Source organism: Moschus berezovskii, chromosome 3 (assembly GCF_049115385.1).
Source record: "Moschus berezovskii isolate FMDL1 chromosome 3, NW_MosBer_1.0, whole genome shotgun sequence".
Classification (NCBI taxonomy): Eukaryota; Metazoa; Chordata; class Mammalia; order Artiodactyla; family Moschidae; genus Moschus; species Moschus berezovskii.
Window position 1 is genome coordinate 47,820,657 of NC_142462.1, and position 19,230 is coordinate 47,839,886.

General features: G+C 37.5%; 1 protein-coding gene across 1 annotated transcript in view; it reads right to left on the bottom strand.

The window, feature by feature from the left end:
• Positions 1-420: 420 nt before the first annotated feature.
• Positions 421-19,230, bottom strand: part of LOC129552342 (platelet glycoprotein 4-like) — a 65,019-nt gene continuing 46,209 nt past the window's right edge. Inside the window, exons 7-12 of the mRNA XM_088833961.1 lie at positions 16,928-16,997; positions 15,535-15,722; positions 13,995-14,113; positions 12,940-13,013; positions 6,129-6,183; positions 421-1,618 (exon numbers count right to left, since the gene is read on the bottom strand). Coding sequence (XP_088690087.1) covers positions 1,400-1,618; positions 6,129-6,183; positions 12,940-13,013; positions 13,995-14,113; positions 15,535-15,722; positions 16,928-16,997 — 725 coding nt within the window. The 3' untranslated portion in view covers positions 421-1,399. The remainder of the gene's footprint in view (positions 1,619-6,128; positions 6,184-12,939; positions 13,014-13,994; positions 14,114-15,534; positions 15,723-16,927; positions 16,998-19,230) is intronic.

A 19,230-nucleotide genomic window follows, 5' to 3' on the forward strand; every position in this document is an offset into this window, starting at 1 on the left:
TGCAAGGAGATCCAACCAGTCCATTCTAAAGGAGATCGATCCTGGGTGTTCATTGGAAGGACTGATGCTAAAGTTGAAGCTCCAATATTTGGCCACCTCATGTGAAGAGTTGACTCACTGGAAAAGATTCCGATACTGGGAGGGATTGGGGGCAGGAGGAGAAGGGGACGACAGAGAATGAGATGGCTGGATGGCATCACCGACTCGATGGAAGTAAGTTTGAGTGAACTCCGGGAGTTGGTGATGGACAGGGAGGCCTGGCGTGCTGTGATTCATGGGGTTGCAAAGAGTCAGACACAACTGAGTGACTGAACTAAACTGAACTGAAAGAAAGAAAAATTCAAATAGACTGCTTCAGACAGAACATTAGACTAAATGTTTTATGATACAACAGGAACTAGACAAAGCACAGGAATAAGAAAGGGCATCTTTTAATGAATGAAACTAGTCTTCATGCAGTGACTGTAAAAGCAAGAAATATTACAATAAGTAACTATTAATGCACATTCTACTCATTGTACCCTTTCGGGCAATACTTTTTCTTTTCATTTACATCTCTTAACACTAGCACAGAATTCTTTTTATTTTTATTTATTTATATTTTGGCTGTGCTGGGTCTTCATTGCTCTGTGCAGGCTTTCTCTAATAGTGGTAAGCAGGGGCTACTTGTTGTGATACATGGGCTTCTCCTTGTGGCTTCTCTTGCTGCAGAGCATGGTCCTTAGGTGCATGGCATCGGTAATTGTAGTACTTGGGCTTAGCTGTCTTGCTGTATGTGGAATCTTCCTGAACCAGAGTTCAAACCTGGGTCCCCAGCATTGGTTGGTAGATTCTTAACCATTGGACCACCAGAGAATTCCTAGCACAGCATTCTGAAATTGCCAAGCATAAGTTGTATGCAGCTGAGTGAAAAGATCAAAATGTACTCAGTTTTCCAGAAGAGCTGATGAACATGGAAAATGACAAAATCCTTTTACATATCCATTTACATAATCATTGACAAAAATATAAGCATATATTATTAAAGAGAGTAGGATTACAAATAATTCCATAAAGAAAGAAACTGAAGAAATGTATAATAAATGGCTCAGAGGCCAAGCATTTGGTTACCATTCTTAAATGCCTTTCTAAATAGTTGATCCTCAGGAAATGCAATGTACCACCAGCCTTGGGGTCTGTGTTGTTGCAGGGACACTGATAAGGGTAATGACATTTCCTCTTTGAGGAAGGCAAGTGTTCAAGATCCAGGATTTGTTTAGGTTGTCCACTCCTCTGCCATATTTACCACCAGGGAACCAATTAGTAAATCAATACCAAATAAAAATAATTGTATCATGAATAAGTGAAGTCTGTAGAAACGTAATTCAATTGTGTGTGTATGTTGAATTTTAAAAGGTACCTATTTTTGTTCAAAGTGTGGATGGCATCTTAGTAATCCTTTAGAAATGTGCTTATGCTCAGTGCAAAACAGAAACAAAACAAAAAATGCCACTAGTTCTTCAACTATGAGATAAGGTGAGGTTGGAAAGATAAAGCATTTCAAATCTTCATTTTGTAGGTCGATATTAAGAATGGTCCTGACGTAGCTGATGCATGAATGTGAAGACTCATTTGCTCCCTGAAAAGAAGAAAGGTAAGAACTTAGTACTTATCAGAAAGTTGTAGAAAAAAAAGGTAATTCTGACATTCTTTATATTGAAGATGTCATATTTTCTTTTAATTAGCCCAGTTTCTCAAGCTCGAGAGAAACATTCTCTGATGCACTTCGTGGATAAGAGAATTATTTTCCCATTCCAGGGAACATGGAAGCCTCCTTTCCAGCACTCAAGAGCTATACACAGTCAGATAAGGAGGGTCACTCATTAAATCTGCTCTGCATGAGCATTTCCGCTCTTTGCTGTCCCTTCAGACCATCCTCTGTTTAGTGGTATATGTACTGCTACTTTCAAAAAGACTATTGGTTTATTCTCTCTGTGAGTAAAACCACGCGTTAGCTCTATCATCTTTGCTTTATTCCCTCCTGCACATCCATCTTCTTATTTTTCAGTTGTTTATAAATCTGCCCACAGACATAATTATTAAATATTCAACATGAGGCCTGTTTAAGGAAATCTATATCTGTGATTCTTCTAAATCTAGTAAATCAAATAATCTATAGAGAACAGTGTTCTCTGTTTGTAAAGGAAAAAAAAAAATTTGTCATAGTAGAAAGCTACTGCTCTTTACACAATCAGATGTTTAAGAAATATCAATATACATGTTGACAGTGACACGTTAGAGAATTCTCCATCTTTCACCTTAATTTAGCCACGTAGAGACCCAAGATACTGGATATTCAGGGTTCATTTAGTATTGATAAAATATATCATGTAACAGTTACAGGGAAGAATACAGAAGAATTTACAACTATTACAGTTAAATTTGAAAAGCATATTTTCCCACTAGAACAATTTTTTGTTGTAATATGGCTTTTAAGTGGATAATCTTTTCTGTCTATTGTATAAATGGTCACGGGTATTGCTTTGTTTAATCATAACTTATTTGTTACTTGACTAATGACAGGTCTTAAAGGTGATACACTATTTCCTTCATTACAATGTGAATATATTAGATTAGCATTTCGAATATTCTGTTCAGCTGGATTGTAGGCAGAAGTATTCAGTCTTTTTAGTGAATAAATATAGGCAGAAAGCATCAGAACAAAAGATTGAGTGGTCTTCCTAGGCCCAAGTTCTCATTCTTACATACAGAAAATACTGTTGCATGCCCTGTTTTACATTTTTTTAATAATTCATTTTGACTGATGTCACATTTGGAAAATAAACAGATTTGCACTGTTAAAATTTTCTGTAATGTCTCAAAAAGGTAGATTGAATGCTGGTGAATCCCTGGCTACTGGAAATATACAATTTTCTTAGAGATTAGTTGTGATAATTCATGTAAAATGGTTATAATTTTGGTGCATAATAGAAGGTCAGTCATCATCAGTGGCAGCTCCAGAATTTCTGAATAAGACAGCATACAGTTAACAATCTGACTGAAAGTAGAGTAAGAAGATTTGTTTTGAAGTTGTAATTTTTCATAGCAAGTATATTGCTTTTGATTGTATATAGTTTTTGATTTTCCTGGGAAGAAGGGTGGATGGAACCTAATGTAAGTGGAAAATCCTCCCGGCACCCTACCAGGCCATACCAATGCTGCCTATGATTATTAAAGGCTTCCATTTAGGGAAGATTGAGTTAGATGTTCCTCTATTTACAAGGGGGCAGAGGCACTAATAACTAAAACACGGGGACCTGAGCCATGTCTTCAATTTTGCTAAAACTCCTACTGTCCACATTTACCTGATTTTTCCTGTAAACTCTGAGTAATTTGGTTTTACTGTATTGACTTGTTTTTCTTCTATTTTTTATACTATTGTATTCAATTTTAGTTCATGAATTGTAATCATTCATCAAGGCTTCAACATTAAACATGTAGGGTACACAGTGTGATTTTGTACTGTGATTGTAGCATGTTTTTATGCTACAGTCCTTTATATTAATATGTTATCACCATCTTAAAATAGCATATTTATCCTCTTTTCTTACTATCATTTATTGAGTTTCTATTTCTCCTTAATTCCTAGCTTACTTAATAATCCTTTCTATTTTCTTTTCTCTTGTAAATTTCAGTCTCCCCAAATATCTACCATTTTCATTTATATATAAACTTTCCTAGTCTGTGTTTGTATTAATTATTTGTGATTTTAAAATAATTAGCTAGAAATTATCAAGAAATGAAAAGTTAGAACACATTTAGCTTTTGTGCAACATTTTAGCTTTTCAAAAGTGATGATTTCTTATTTTAGCCCATTCCTCTCAGAAGAACGACGTAATGTACTGATCTGCTTGGTATTACTAGGGTTTATTATTCATTCAGCCTTCATTTATGTTTTAATTTACATTCAGTTCAGTTCAGTCGCTCAGTTGTGTCTACTCTTTGCGACCCCATGAACTGCAGCACGCCAGGCCTTCCTGTCCATCACCAACTCCCGGAGTTCACTCAAACTCATGTGGATCGAGTCGGTGATGCCATCCAGCCATCTCATTCTCTGTCGTCCCCTTCTCCTCCTGCCCCCAATCCCTCCCAGAATCAGGGTCTTTTCCAATGAGTCAACTCTTCCCGTGAGGTGGCCAAAGTATTGGCGTTTCAGCCTCAGCATCAGTCCTTCCAGTGAACAACCAGGACTGACCTCCTTTAGGATGGACTAGTTGGATCCCCTTGCAGTCCAAGGACTCTCAAGAGTCTTCTCCAACACCACAGTTCAAAAGCATCAATTCTGCGGCGCTCAGCTTTCTTCACAGTCCAACTCTCACATCCATACATGACCACTAGAAAAGCATCTCAAAACTTCAAAGATATATTAAAAACAATCGTTGACTAGACAGATCCAGAAATATTTGTAGCCTAATTTATAACCTCTTTTTGATAAAATGAAAACAAGTAATATATAAACAATCACTGCAGATGCTGATTGCAGCCATGAAATTAAAAGACGCTTGCTCCTTGGAAGGAAAGTTATGACCAACCTTGATAGTATATTAAAAAGCAGAGACATTACTTTGCCAACCAAGGTCCGTCTAGTCAAGGCAATGGTTTTTCCCGTGGTCATGTATGGATGTGAGAGTTGGACTGTGAAGAAGGCTGATCGCCGAAGAATCGATGCTTTTGAACTGTGGTGTTGGAGAAGACTCTTGAGAGTCCCTTATACTGCAAGGAGATCCAACCAGTCCATTCTAAAGGAGATCAACCCTGGATGTTCATTGGAGGGACTGATGCTAAAGCTGAAACTGCAATACTTTGGCCACCTCATGCGACGAGTTGACTCACTGGAAAAGACTCTGATGCTGGGAAAGGTTGGGGGCGGGAGGAGAAGGGGACGACCGAGAATGAAATGGCTGGATGGCATCACCGACTCTGTGGACATGAATTTGAGTGTACTCCGGGGGTTGGTGATGGACAGGGAGGCCTGGCGTGCTGTGATTCATGGGGTTGCGGAGAGTCGGACACGACTGAGCGACTGAACTGAACTGAACTGAATATATAAACAAATGTTATAGAAGCTGTATATAATTTTTATTATATACTTACTTATTTAGCACATCACTTGGCATGCACAGTATGCAATCATAAAAGCAACAAACATCACTGTACCAGTACTCCATAAGGTTATTTGTATCAGGCGAAGGAGGTTTATTTTTCCAGTTACTTGATCTGTGAACATTGCTGCCTTCTCATCACCAATGGTGGCAGTCTGTAATAAAGTTAATAGTGTTTTGGGGGTAGTTTAGTGAAGCAAAATACTCAAAACCCTCAATTTATGTATCAGTTTTTTTCAAAACACTGCATAAATTTTATTTTTTTCTGTAGAACAAGCTAATGGAAGTCTCTTTGCATGTCAAAGAAGGTAATAAATGTCAAGTTGGAATATTTAGAGAAATGCAATCATTTCCCTTTAGACATGTTATATAGCATTCTTCAATACACTGACTTCTTTGTTCAATACAGTGGTCTTACAGAAATATTTTCCAATTTCCCAAAGAATGTTTCTTAGTAACAGAGGGAAATATCAAGGGTCAGCAGTTTTCTTCCTCTAAAGGCTTATACAATGCCTTTCCTAATTCTGTGGCTAATCCATTCCATGATTTTTACACTAAAAATATCTCATCAGGAGATAAACTGCCTACATTTACTATAATTTCATGTTTATAAACTTGATTGGCTTTTATTAACACTACAATATTCACACTGAGTTATTTGGAATTTTATGTTTACATGACTTCCCCATGACAAGCACTATGACAGGAGATAGTGTTTAATAGTTGCTTTATGGAAATAATCTTAAATGATAGGAAGTACTTTGTCTTTCTAAAATAAAAACACTGAAATCTAACATAATCCTGATATTTCTGCTTGGCTTAGTTCTCTCACTATAATTAATAATGTATAAACTTGCCCACATGAGTAATAGAAAGTCATACAACTTCGAATACTATGCATACTTATTCAGTTTTCAATGATCCAAGGTTTTTTCTATATACAAAGATGTTTGCTATTTTTAGTGACTAATAGATAAAAATACTAACTTCATTAAGCCAAAGAATAGGCACCAAATAGTTCTGCTGCAAATGCTTTAATGATCTGTAATATACATTGAAAATAATTATAAAATGTTAAATAATTATGAAAATAATTATATATTATACATGCATAACAAAATGTTAGTAATTATCTGTATACATGAATGTTCAGAAACTAGTTGCTCTTGTGTCTTGGTTAAATTCCTTGAGTTTTGTTCCATGTGATGAATCATTTAAATTTTAATGTCTGTTTCTGAGTTTTATAATCACTCTTATGAATCTTTCTAATATATATTTCTAATTAGATTCACTTTTTCTAATCGTTTATTTTCCCTTTCAACAAGTGATGCCCAGGAAACTGAGAGAGTCAATTCCTAGGCAGGTTGATAAGAAGTCTGGGGTCCTCAAGGAGAGAGAGGGGTCTGAAATTCTCAAGGAGGAGGAAAGGAGAAACTTTTTTCCCTCTATATTCCTTAGGATTATATAACAATAATGTAACCTGCTTGAGAAAAGTTTCTGGGAAAAAACCTTCTGGCTGATCCTATTATCATAAAATGTAAATTATGGGAGTGGGTCTAATAAGGTCTTTACAACCTCCAGACGTTGTTTTGATTCACTGTAATAACTAATTTAAAGTATGTAACTCCATTGCTAACACTAGTGATGGGGTACTCTTTCTGCCCCCTTCTGATGTCTATATCAGAAGCTTTCGCTACCTCTTTTCAGTTCAGTTCAGTTCAGTCGCTCAGTCATATCCGACTCTTTGAGACCCTGTGAATCACACCACGCCAGGCCTCCCTGTCCATCACCAACTCCTGGAGTTCTTTCAAACTCATGTCCATTGAGTCGGTGATGCCATTCAGCCCTCTCATTCTCTGTCATCTCCTTCTTCTCCTCCCCCAATCCCTCCCAGCATCAGAGTCTTTAACAATGAGTCAACTCTTCCCATGAGGTGGCCAAAGTATTGGTTTCAGCTTTAGCATCAGTCCTTCCAATGAACACCCAGGACTGATCTTCTTTAGAATGGACTGGTTGGCTGAGCAATCAAGCTGCGTCTCTGGCCCTGGATTAAATTATTCTCCTCAGGAGGCCAAGAATCCCGGTGTCTTTTGTGGTTCAGCAACAACCTTTCAAAACTAAACTTTGAATTCTGGAAACTATTGTCATAGAAATATTTGGACAGCTAGCTGAATGATCAATACCACCAACACTCATTCCAAAATGTGTGTAAATACCATTTCAATACAAACTAGATATAATTCTAAATTGCAAATGAAAGTTATTAGCACTTAACGATTTAATGAATTAAGCCAAAGAAGTTGAAATTTTATTTTATATGTTATTTCACCATTTTGGATTATTACTGCATGAGTTTATTCAAGAAAACTAAGAAGTGGCAAGAATACACAGAAGAACTATACAAAAAAGATCTTCACAACCCAGATAATCATGATGGTATGATCACACACCTAGAGCCAGACATACTGGAATGCGAATTCAAGTGGGCCTTAGGAAGCATCACTGTGTACAAAGCTAGTGGAGGTGATGGAATTCCAGTTGAGCTATTTGATATCCTAAACACCCTCTTCCAACAACACAAGAGAAGATCTACAAATGGATATCACCAGATGGTCAACACCGAAATCAGATTGATTATATTCTTTGCAGCCAAAGATGGAGAAGCTCTATACAATTAGCAAAAACAAGACCAGGAGCTGACTGTGGCTCAGATCATGAACTTCTTATTGCCAAATTCAGACTTAAATTGAAGAAAGCAGGAAAAACGACTAGATCATTCAGATATGACCTAAATCAAATCCCTTATGATTATGCAGTGGAAGTGAGAAATAGATTTAAGGGACTAGATCTGATAAAGTGCCTGATGAACTCTGGATGGAGATTCATGACATTGGACAGGAGACAGGGACCAAGACCATCTCCATGGAAAAGAAATGCAAATGAGCGAAATGGCTGTCCGAGGAGGCACATTGACTATGCCAAAGCCTTTGACTGTGTGGATCACAATAAACTGTGGAACATTCTGAAAGAGATGGGAATACCAGACCACCTGACCTGCCTGTTGAGAAACCTGTATGCAGGTCAGGAAGCAACACTCAGAACTGTACATGGAACAACAGACTGGTTCCAAATAGGAAAAGGAGTACGTCAAGGTTGTCTATTGTCACCCTGCTTATTTAACTTATATGCAGAGTGCATCATGAGGAACGCTGGGCTGGAAGAAGCACAAGCTGGAATCAAGATTGCCAGGAGAAATATCAATAACCTCAGATATGCAGATGACACCACCCTTATGGCAGAAAGTGAAGAGGAACTCAAAAGCCTCTTGGTGAAAGTGAAAGAGGAGAGTGAAAAGTTTGGCTTGAAGCTCAACATTCAGAAAACGAAGATCATGGCATCTGGTCCCATCACTTCATGGGAAATAGACGGGGAAACAGTGGAAAAAGTGGCTGATTTTATTTTGTTTGGGCTCCAGAATCACTGCAGATGCTGATTGCAGCCATGAAATTAAAAGACGCTTACTCCTTTGAAGGAAAGTTATGACCAACCAAGATAGCATATTAAAAAGCAGAGACATTACTTTGCCAACCAAGGTCTGTCTAGTCAAGGCTATGGTTTTTCCCGTGGTCATGTATGGATGTGAAAGTTGGACTGTGAAGAAAGCTGATCGCCGAAGAATTGATGCTTTTGAACTGTGGTGTTGGAGAAGACTCTTGAGAGTCCCTTGTACCGCAAGGCGATCCAACCAGTCCATTCTAAGGGAGGTCGATCCTGAGTGTTCACTGGAAGGACTGATGCTAAAGTTGAAACTCCAATATTTTGGCCACCTCATATGACGAGTTGACTCACTGGAAAAGAGTCTGATGCTAGGAGGGATTGGCGGTAGGAGGAGAAGGGGACGACAGAGAATGAGATGGCTGGATGGCATCACCGACACGATGGATATGAGTTTGAGTGAACTCTGGGAGTTGGTGATGGACAGGGAGGCCTGGCGTTCTGTGCTTCATGGGGTCGCAAAGAGTCGGACACGACTAAGCGACTGAACTGAACTGAACTGAAGAGATGATGCTGTGAAAGTGCTGCACTCAATATGCCAGCACATTGGAAAGCTCAGCAGTGGCCACAGGACTGGAAAAGGTCAATTTTCATTCCAATCCTAAAGAAAGGCAATGCCAAAGAATGCTCAAACTATGACACTATTGCACTCATCTCAGTTTGGTTCAGTTCAGTTCAGTCGCTCAGTCGTGTCCGACTCTCCGCGACCCCATGAATCACAGCATGCCAGGCCTCCCTGTCCATCACCAACTCCCGGAGTTCACTCAAACTCATGTCCATCGAGTCGGTGATGCCATCCAGCCATCTCATTCTCAGTAGTCCCATTCTCCTCCCGCCCCCAACCTTTCCCAGCATCAGAGTCTTTTCCAGTGAGTTAACTCGTCGCATGAGGTGGCCAAAGTATTGCAGTTTCAGCTCTAGCATCAGTCCTTCCAATGAACACCCAGGATCGACCTCCCTTAGAATGGACTGGTTGGATCTCCTTGAGGTACAAGGGACTCTCAAGAGTCTTCTCCAACACCACAGTTCAAAAGCATCAATTCTTCGGCGATCAGCTTTCTTCACAGTCCAACTCTCACATCCATACATGACCACGGGAAAAACCATAGCTTTGACTAGATGGACCTTTGTTGGCAAAGTAATGTCTCTGCTTTTTAATATATTATCAAGGTTGGTCATAACTTTCCTTCCAAGGAGTAGCGTCTTTTAATTTCATGGCTGCAATCAGCATCCGCAGTGATTTTGGAGCCCAAAAAAATAAAGTCTGACACTGTTTCCACTGTTTTTCCATCTATTTCCCATGAAGTGATGGGACCAGATGCCATGATCTTTGTTTTCTGAATGTTGAGCTTCAAGCCAACCTTTTCACTCTCCTCTTTCACTTTCATCAAGAGGCTTTTGAGTTCCTCTTCACTTTCTGCCATAAGGTTGATGTCATCTGCATATCTGAGATTATTGATATTTCTCCCAGCAATCTTGATTCCAGCTTGTGCTTTTTACAGCCCAGCGTTCCTCATGATGTACTCTGCATATAAGTTAAATAAGCACGGTGACAATATACAGCCTTGACACATTCCTTTTCCTATTTGGAACCAGTCTGTTGTTCCATGTACAGTTCTGACTGTTGCTTCCTGACCTGCATACAGGTTTCTCAAGAGCTAGGTCAGGTGGTCTGGTATTCCCATCTCTTTCAGGATTTTCCACAGTTTATTGTGATCCACACAGTCAAAGGCTTTGGCATAGTCAATGAAGCAGAAATAGATGCTCTTCTGGAACTCTCTTGCTTTCTCCATGATCCAGCGGATGTTGGCAATTTGATCTCTGGTGCTTCTGCCTTTTCTAAAACCTGCTTGAACATCTGCGAATTCACGGTTCACATATTGCTGAAGCCTGGCTTGGAGAATTTTGAGCATGACTTTACTAGCGTGTGAGATGAGTGCAATTGTGTGGTAGTTTGAGCATTCTTTGGCAATCCCTTTCTTTGGGATTGGAATGAAGACTGCACTCATCTCACATACTAGTAATGTTCAAAATTCTCCACGCCAGACTTCAGCAATACGTGAACTGTGAACTTCCAGATGTTCAAGCTGGTTTTAGAAAAGGCAGAGGAACCAGAGATCAAATTGCCAACATCCACTGGATCATAGAGAAAGCAAGAGAGTTCCAGAAAAACATCTATTTCTGCTTTATTGAAGGCCCAAACCTTTGACTGTGTGGATCATGACAAACTGTGGAACATTCTGAAAGAGATGGGAATACCAGACCACTTGACCTGCCTCTTGAGAAACCTGTATTCAGGTTAGGAAGCAACAGTTAGAACTGGACTTGTAACAACAGACTGGTCCCAAACTGGAAAAGGAGTACGTCAAAGCTGTATATTGTCACCCTGCTTATTTAACTTATATGCAGAGTACATCATGAGAAATGCTTGGCTGGAAGAAGCGCAGGCTGGAATCAAGATTGCCGGGAGAAATATCAATAACCTCAGATATGCAGATGACACCACCCTTATGGCAGAAAGTGAAGAGGAACTCAAAAGCCTCTTGATGAAAGTGAAAGGGGAGAGTGAAAAGGCTGGCTTTAAGCTCAACATTCAGAAAACAAAGATCATGGCATCTGGTCCCATCACTTCACGGGAAATAGATGGAAAAACAGTGGAAACAGTGTCAGACTTTATTTTTTTGGGCTCCAAAATCACTGCGGATGCTGATTGCAGCCATGAAATTAAAAGACGCTTACTCCTTAGAAGAAAATTTATGACAAACCTAGCATATTAAAAAGCAGAGACATTACTTTGCCAACAAAGTTCCATCTAATCAAAGCTATGGTTTTTCCAGTAGTCATGTATAGATGTGAGAGTAGGACTATAAAGAAAGGTGAGCACCAAAGAGTTGATGCCTTTGAACTTCGTGTTGGAGAAGATTATGGTGTTGGGAGTCCCTTGGACTGCAAGGAGATCGAATCTATCAATCTTAAAGGAAATCAGTCCTGAATATTCATTGTAAGGACTTATTCTGGAGCTGAAATTCCAATACTTTGGCAACCTGATGCGAAGAACTGACTCATTTGAAAAATCCCTGATGCTGGGAAAGATTGAAGGTGGGAGAATGGGAAGACAGGATGAGATGGGTGGATGGCATCACTGACTCAATGGACATGAGTTTGGTTATACTTAGGGAGTTGGTGATTGACAGGGAGGCCTGGCGTGCTGCAGTCCATGGGATTGCTAAGAGTTGGACATGACTGAGCAACTAAACTGATGGTGACAAAGAATACATTAATCCACAGCTTACAGTTTCTTCCTTCAGAAATTCTTGGACATAGGTCCTCAAATCATTTGATGGTCATACTTTTCTTTAGTAGCCTGTTTTGACATTCCTAAAAGGGCAGATATTCTAAAGTTATGTAGAAATTAGAAAACAATCTTATCTCTAAATCTTTAAGAGTATCAGTAAGAAAGCTGGTAGCAAGAGTTGAGCTGCAAACCTCTTACAGTGCCAACATGGAAGGATATAACCAAGCTTATACAATTTTTCATATCTCCTTTTACATTTTTTTCTGTGCATATATATTTTCCTCATACAAATTTATGCAGTCCATTCATTGGCTGTCTTCCTTGTCCAGCTACCTAAATTTCAGTAGACTTTCATTTCTATTTACCAACATTTTGCTTTATAGAGGTACAGGTAGATTTTTACTTTCATGACTCCTATTATTATCTGTGTTTGGTCAGTGCCTTGGGCTAAATAACTCTGATCATCTACATTACTTTAAAAAAACAGATTTTTTTTTTTTACATTGGAGTTTAATTGCTTTACAGTGTTGTGTTAGTTTCTTCTGTACCACAGCGGGCATCAGTTATAAGTATACATAAATCCCCTCCGTCTTCAGCCTCCCTGCCACCCCTCTACATCATCACTGAGCTGAACTCCCTGTGCTATACAGCAGCTTCCCACTACCTGTTTTACACATGGTCATGTATATATGTCAGTGCTGCTCTCTCAACTCATTCTACCCTCTCCTTCCCTCGCTGTGTCCACACATCCATTCTTGCATCCTCATCTCTATTCCAGCCCTGGAAATAGGTTCATGAGTCCCTTTTCATATAAATGTGTTAATGTATGATATTTTTCTGACTTAGAGAAGTTGAATTTTATATTCTTTGCCCTTCTTTCCATAGATATACTCTCATTCTTACAAGAAAATACTAAAAATCATAATGAAACTTGTTCAAGAGACTCACTCAATTCTTCTTGCTGGTGTAACCAGTATATTGATCTGCAGCCGTTTTGCAAACTGTAGAGTGAATCCAGTTATCTAAAGACAGAACAAACTAAATTAATTATCAGCTTCCTTTAAAAAAGTATTTTATAAATCCAAAATTTATTTTTACTGTTCCATAGAACCTAAGGTGAAACTCTACTACTTGAAATTTATTAAATAACTAATTGGACATATTGCATTGTGTACACATAATTATCCATAATTAAATTTTTTGTGTACACAAATGGTTGTATACGGATGTATATGCCCATGCATATACATGCACACAAAATTCCTTTGCCCATCCTAATGCCTAGACTTTATTTAAATTTATGATATTTATTTGAACTGGTTTTGAGGGATCCACAACATTACTGAAACCCAGAACTCATATACTGTCTATAAATCCTGAACTTTGCATGATTAAGTATATATCCATCAGAACCCATGTATCATCCGTATAATTATAATACTACTTATTATTCCTTAAACTGAAATGTGACTCCTAAAATTCTGGCATGTCATTTAAATTTTGAAAAGGAGAATATTAAAATAAATGAAAAGTTGAAAACTGTTACTCTATAGGAAATTTAATAGATTTTTCCCTACACTTAGTATAATGAATCTTATGTCAAATGCATATATACCTGTAAAATCTTTTAATTGCTTGTAATCTATAGTGCCCCTTCATGTGAACAGTACTTGCAGTTAAGCTATAAAATGAGCATAAAATCGTACTTTATACCAAATTGTTTTAAGTAGAATCGTTTCTATCATTGCTTCTCCTGACCCATGAACAATTAAAAAGGTGTATAAAATTCCACATGCTAAAAACTAAAACAGAATTACTTCATCTCATAAGCAACAATAGGAAAGAAATAAATGTAATTTTCATTGATATAAAAGTAAGTAATTTATCAAGATTGTGATATAAATATAACCAATAAGTGTGATTGAGAAAATGGAGAGAATTTAATTTTTCTTTCATTAAAAAAATAATGTTAAACCAAACAGGTCAATAATGTAGTTGCTTACAGGTTCAACATCTAAGTACGTGCTATGTTCTTCTTCATTTGGACTTAAGCCTTCAATAGGTTCTGCAATTTCTGGACTTGCATGTAGAAAATGAGGAAGTGAAATGTACACAGGTTTTCCTGCAAGCAAGTTTTAAAAGACAAATGGGATAAATACTTTTTCTTATTATACATGCCTCTCAGAAAAGATTTCCTTGAAGATAAAACTTTTTAAGTTAAAAATGAAATGTAAAGTTTGCTTTGAATACTAATTGGATGGTGAGGGTTAGAGACAGTTATAGCATCTAATCACTTTTGAACAAAAAAGAAATGTAACCAGTCATCCCTTCGGTGTTTATTTCCTATAAGTAAGGCTTAGCTTCTGAACTGAAGGCTTAGCTGGCCTTCCCTGGTAGCTCTATGGTAAAGAATCCACCTGCCAATACAGGAGATGCAGGTTTGATCGCTGGGTCAGGAAGATCCCCTGGAGAAGGAAATGGCAACCCACTCCATTTTCTTGACTGAGAAATTCCAAGAAAAAAGGAGTCTGGCGGGCTACAGTCCATGAGGTCGAAAAGAGGCAGATACGACTCAGCAACTAAGCAACAACAGCAAAGCTTAGCTGCTGAACACAAAGTTACAACCATATACCTTCATGTTGCAGGTAGTGGTGTGCCTATGGACTGATAATTTTTTAAAGAGATTCTTCTTTCTTCACACCTGCTGCTGCTGCTGCTAAGTCACTTCAGTCGTGTCCGACTCTGTGTGACCCCATAGACGGCAGCCCACCAGGCTCCCCCATCCCTGGGATTCTCCAGGCAAGAACACTGGAATGGGTTGCCATTTCCTTCTCCAATGTGTGAAAGTGAAAAGTGAAAGTGAAGTCGCTCAGTCGTGTCCGACCCTTAGCGACCCCACGGACTGCAGCCTACCAGGCTCCTCCATCCATGGGCTTTTCTAAAAGGCAAGAGTACTACTCCAATATGAAATAGGTGAGCAAAATATGATAAATTCCAAACTTTGAGTCAATTCTTGTTTTGGAGACTTCCTGAAATACACTATTTTTATTTACCATTTTCTAGGTTAGAAAAGTTAGAAAAATGTTAGATAAGTTGGGATGTGTAAAGTATTCTGGTAACTATTTTAATTTTATCCTAAATCTAAAAAGAGCACAGAGATTCTGTACAGCAGAGGACGCCATCAAAAATGAAAAGGCTACCTATGGGATGGGAAAAAATATTTTCAGAACTTGTATCCCATAAGTAACATCCAAAATATACAAGGAATTCACATAACTCAAAAAAATAATCAGTTAAAAAATGAGCAAAGGACCTTAAGATTTATTTTCCAAAGTAGCACAGAAAGATATCAGGGTGGTTTTACCTGATAACAACTAACTTTTGAAACAGTGAAAATCAGAACAAAAACAGCCTACCACCTTCTGCCATCGCTGCTTTCTCACTTTAAATTTCTTGCGGAAAGGAATCCTGGGTGAAGTTTACATTTTAAAGAATAATGCAAATTATGCCATGGATTGTGACAGTGAGAACCTGTAAACTTACCTCCTTTGCATTTGCCAATGTCTAGCACACCATATAAGGTACAATTCTTTGAGAAAAGTTTTTCTGTGCAGAAACAGTGGTTGTCTGGATTTTGAAGTGGCGATGCAAAAGCCAAGGACGGAAGAACAAATCTATACACAGGTATTCCTTTCAGATTCATTTCAGCTGAGAACACAGCATAGATAGACCTGAACACAGATACGAAAGAGCTTCATTCTGGTAAACTGAACTTCGTTCTGGAGATCCATTTTCTCTTATTTTAAAATTTATATCATTGCTTTAACTTAGGAAAATTATGTAAACTTGTTAGAATTCCTGCTTAATTCTCAGAAAAAAAATCTTGAGAGATTCTAAGGTATACCAGGACTCAATACTTGGATATTCTTACCTTTGTTTTCAAAAGCTTCTGAGATGAATTTTTGTTTGTGAACTGCAATAGAGTATTTATCCCTTGAGATGGGAATGTCCTATCACACAGATAGTGGAGCCTGGTGGGCTACAGAGCCACAGTCCACAGAGTCGGACATGATTCAGCAACTAACCACGTAGAGTATTTATACAGCAGACATTTCTCATAGTTCATTTCTTCTGTGGATTACTTATCGATGACTCTCTCAAATCCTTAATTTGTGCCCAATTTAAGTGAGATAAAAATAAAGTTTCATTCTTCCAAAACTGAATCATGGAGAGAAATTTTGCTTGGGTGTGTCCATGCTGGTCTTTAATATCTGCCTTCTACATGCCCATCGTTTACAGCTATCCACCATAACCTCAGCAATGTACTGGATCCCACTATATACTTTTTTTTTTTTTGATACCAGATGACCTTATTTGAAGAAATTCTGCTCTCTTCAATTTTACAGATAAAAAAAGATTCAGAGATCTTCAAAGCTTTCTTACACCACACAGAATTTAGAAACTAAAGGATTCAAGCATACCCAGTGCCCAGTGTGGGTGCTGATGCTCGTGTCATAGCTACTGCACCCTGACAGTTTGAATGGGTGCTGTGGTGTTAGTACAGCACATTAACATAGATCTGTGCCTGGAATATCATCATTTGAGACATTTTAAGAAAGATTGGGCATGTCTTTCTTGACTGTTATTAAGCATACTACTACTTCAGTAAAAGAGAGGGACAAACAGCTCTTGCTTGGAAACGACAAAGAAGAAAATGATTTCCATTATGCAAAATATCCTTCTACATCTTTCAGTTTTCAGGAATGTAATAAACACATTATGAATTCTATATTGTATTTATTCTTAATACATCAAAAAAATTCCTTAATTTTATTTTTCTAATGTACTATTATTGAGTGTGGTCTTCTTGATTTATCTTTTGTCACTTGGGGAAATAATTCTGACTTAGAGAAATGCAACAATGTCTTTATCTTACCTGCAAATGTCTGAGGAGAAGAATTGTAATACCCGGGTCTTCTCAATAAAAGGTGGAAATGAAGCTGCATCTGTTTAAAAGTTGGGCCAGTGGCAAGGGATTAGATGCAGTTTGTGTCTTAAATCAAGAAATCTTGATTCCAACATGCTTGATAGAAATATAATATGAACTGTAGCAATTGTACATGTAATTTTTTAAGCAGAAATTTATTTTTCTCATTCTTTTCTCTTTTATTAAATTTTATGTTGGATCATTTGATTAACCATGTTTTGTTAGTTTCAGGAGTATAGCAAAATGATTCAGTTATACATACACATGTATCTATTCTTTTTCAATTTCTTTTCCCATGTAGGATAAAAAAAGAATATTGAGTAGCATTCTTTGTGCTATACAGTAAGTCCTTGTGGGTTATCTGTTTTAAACATTAATATGTATATATGTCAATCCCATATTCCAAATCTATCTCCCCCTCCAACTTTTTCCTTCAGTCACTGCAGTTCATTGTCTTAAGTCTGTGAGTCTGTTTAGTAAGTTCATTTGTATCACTTTTTAAAAATTCTGCTTAAAAGCAATATCACATGATCCATGTCTTTCTCAGTCTGATTTACTTCACTTAGTATGATAATCTCCAGGTCCATTCATATTGCTGCAAATGGCATTATTTCATCCTTTTATAGCTGAGTAATACTGTTTCATATATGTGCCACATTTTCTTTATCTGTTGATGGACATTTAGGTTATTTCCATGTCTTGGCTATGGTAAGCAGCACTGCCATGAATCCTGGGCTGCATACAACCTTATGAACTACATTTTTTTCCAGATACGTGCCCAGGAGTGGGATTGCTAGATCATATGGTAGCTCTATTTTTAGTTTCTTAAGAAACCTCCATACTGTTCTCCATTGAGAATGTTACCAATTTAAATTCCTACCAACAGTATAGGAAGATTTCCTTTTCTGCACATACTCTCCAGCATTTATTGTTAGTGGATTTTGGGGTGATAGAGTCTGATCATTGTGAAGTGATTCCTCATTGTAGTTTTGACTTGCATTTCTCTAGTAAATAGTGATTTTGATCACATTTTTATGTACTTCTTGGCCATCTGTATGTCTTCTTTGGAGAAATGTCAACTTAGGTCTTTTGCCCATTTTTTTTTTTTTTTAACGTGTATAGAGATAGCATGAGCTGTTGCAAACTTTTGAAATTAATCCCTCATTGGTTGCATTGTTTGAAAATATTCTCCCAATGTGAGTTGTCTTTTAATTTTGTTTATGGTTTACTTTGCTGTGCAAAAGGTTTTGAGTTCAATTATGTCCTATTTGTTTATATTTCTTCCTATTTCTATTTCTCTAAGAGGTGGCTCAGTAAAGATACTGCAGTGATTTATATCACAGAGTGTTCTGCTTGTGTATTCCTCTAGGAGTTTTATAGTATTCAGTCTTTAGTTATTTAATTTAGTTATTTAATCTATTTTGAGTCTATTTGTGTATGGTGTTAAAGAATGTTCAATTTCATTTTTTTACATGCACTTGTCCCACTTTCTCAGCACCATTTGTTGAAGAGACTGTCTTTTCTCCATTGTACAGTCTTATCTACTTTGTTGTACATTAATTGACCATATGTGTGTGACCTGTTTCTGGGCTTTCTACCCTGTTCCAGTGATCTACATTTCTGTTTTGGTGACACTACCATACTGTTTTGGTGACTGTAACTTTGTAGTACAGTCTGAAGTCAGGGAGCTGTGATTCCTCCAACTTTGTTTTCTTTCTCAAGATTGCTTTGGCTATTCAAGGTCTTTTATGTCTCCATAAACATTTAAAATTTTTTGTTCTAATTCTGTGAAAAATGCCATTGGTAATTTGATAGGGATTTCATTGAGTCTTTAGATTACGTTGGATAATATAGTCATTTTAACAGTGTTGATCTTTGAATACAAGAATGTGATGTATCTTTCCATCTGTTTGTGTCATCTTTGATTTCTTTCATCATCATATAGTTTCAGAGTATAGGTCTTTTGTTTCCTTAGGCAAGTTTATTTCTAGGTGTTTTATTCTTTTTGATACAATGGCAAATGGGATTGTTTCTTTAATTTGTCTTTCTGATCTTTATTGTTAGTGTACAGAAATGGAATAGATTTCTGTGTAATAATTTTGTAATAATAATAATAATTACAAATTTACTTATCCTGCAACTTTACTGTGCTCATACACCCAGTTGTGTCTGACTCTTTGTGACCCCATGAACTGTAGACCACCAGGCTTCTCTGTCCATGTGATTCTCCTGGCAAGAATACTGGAGTGGGT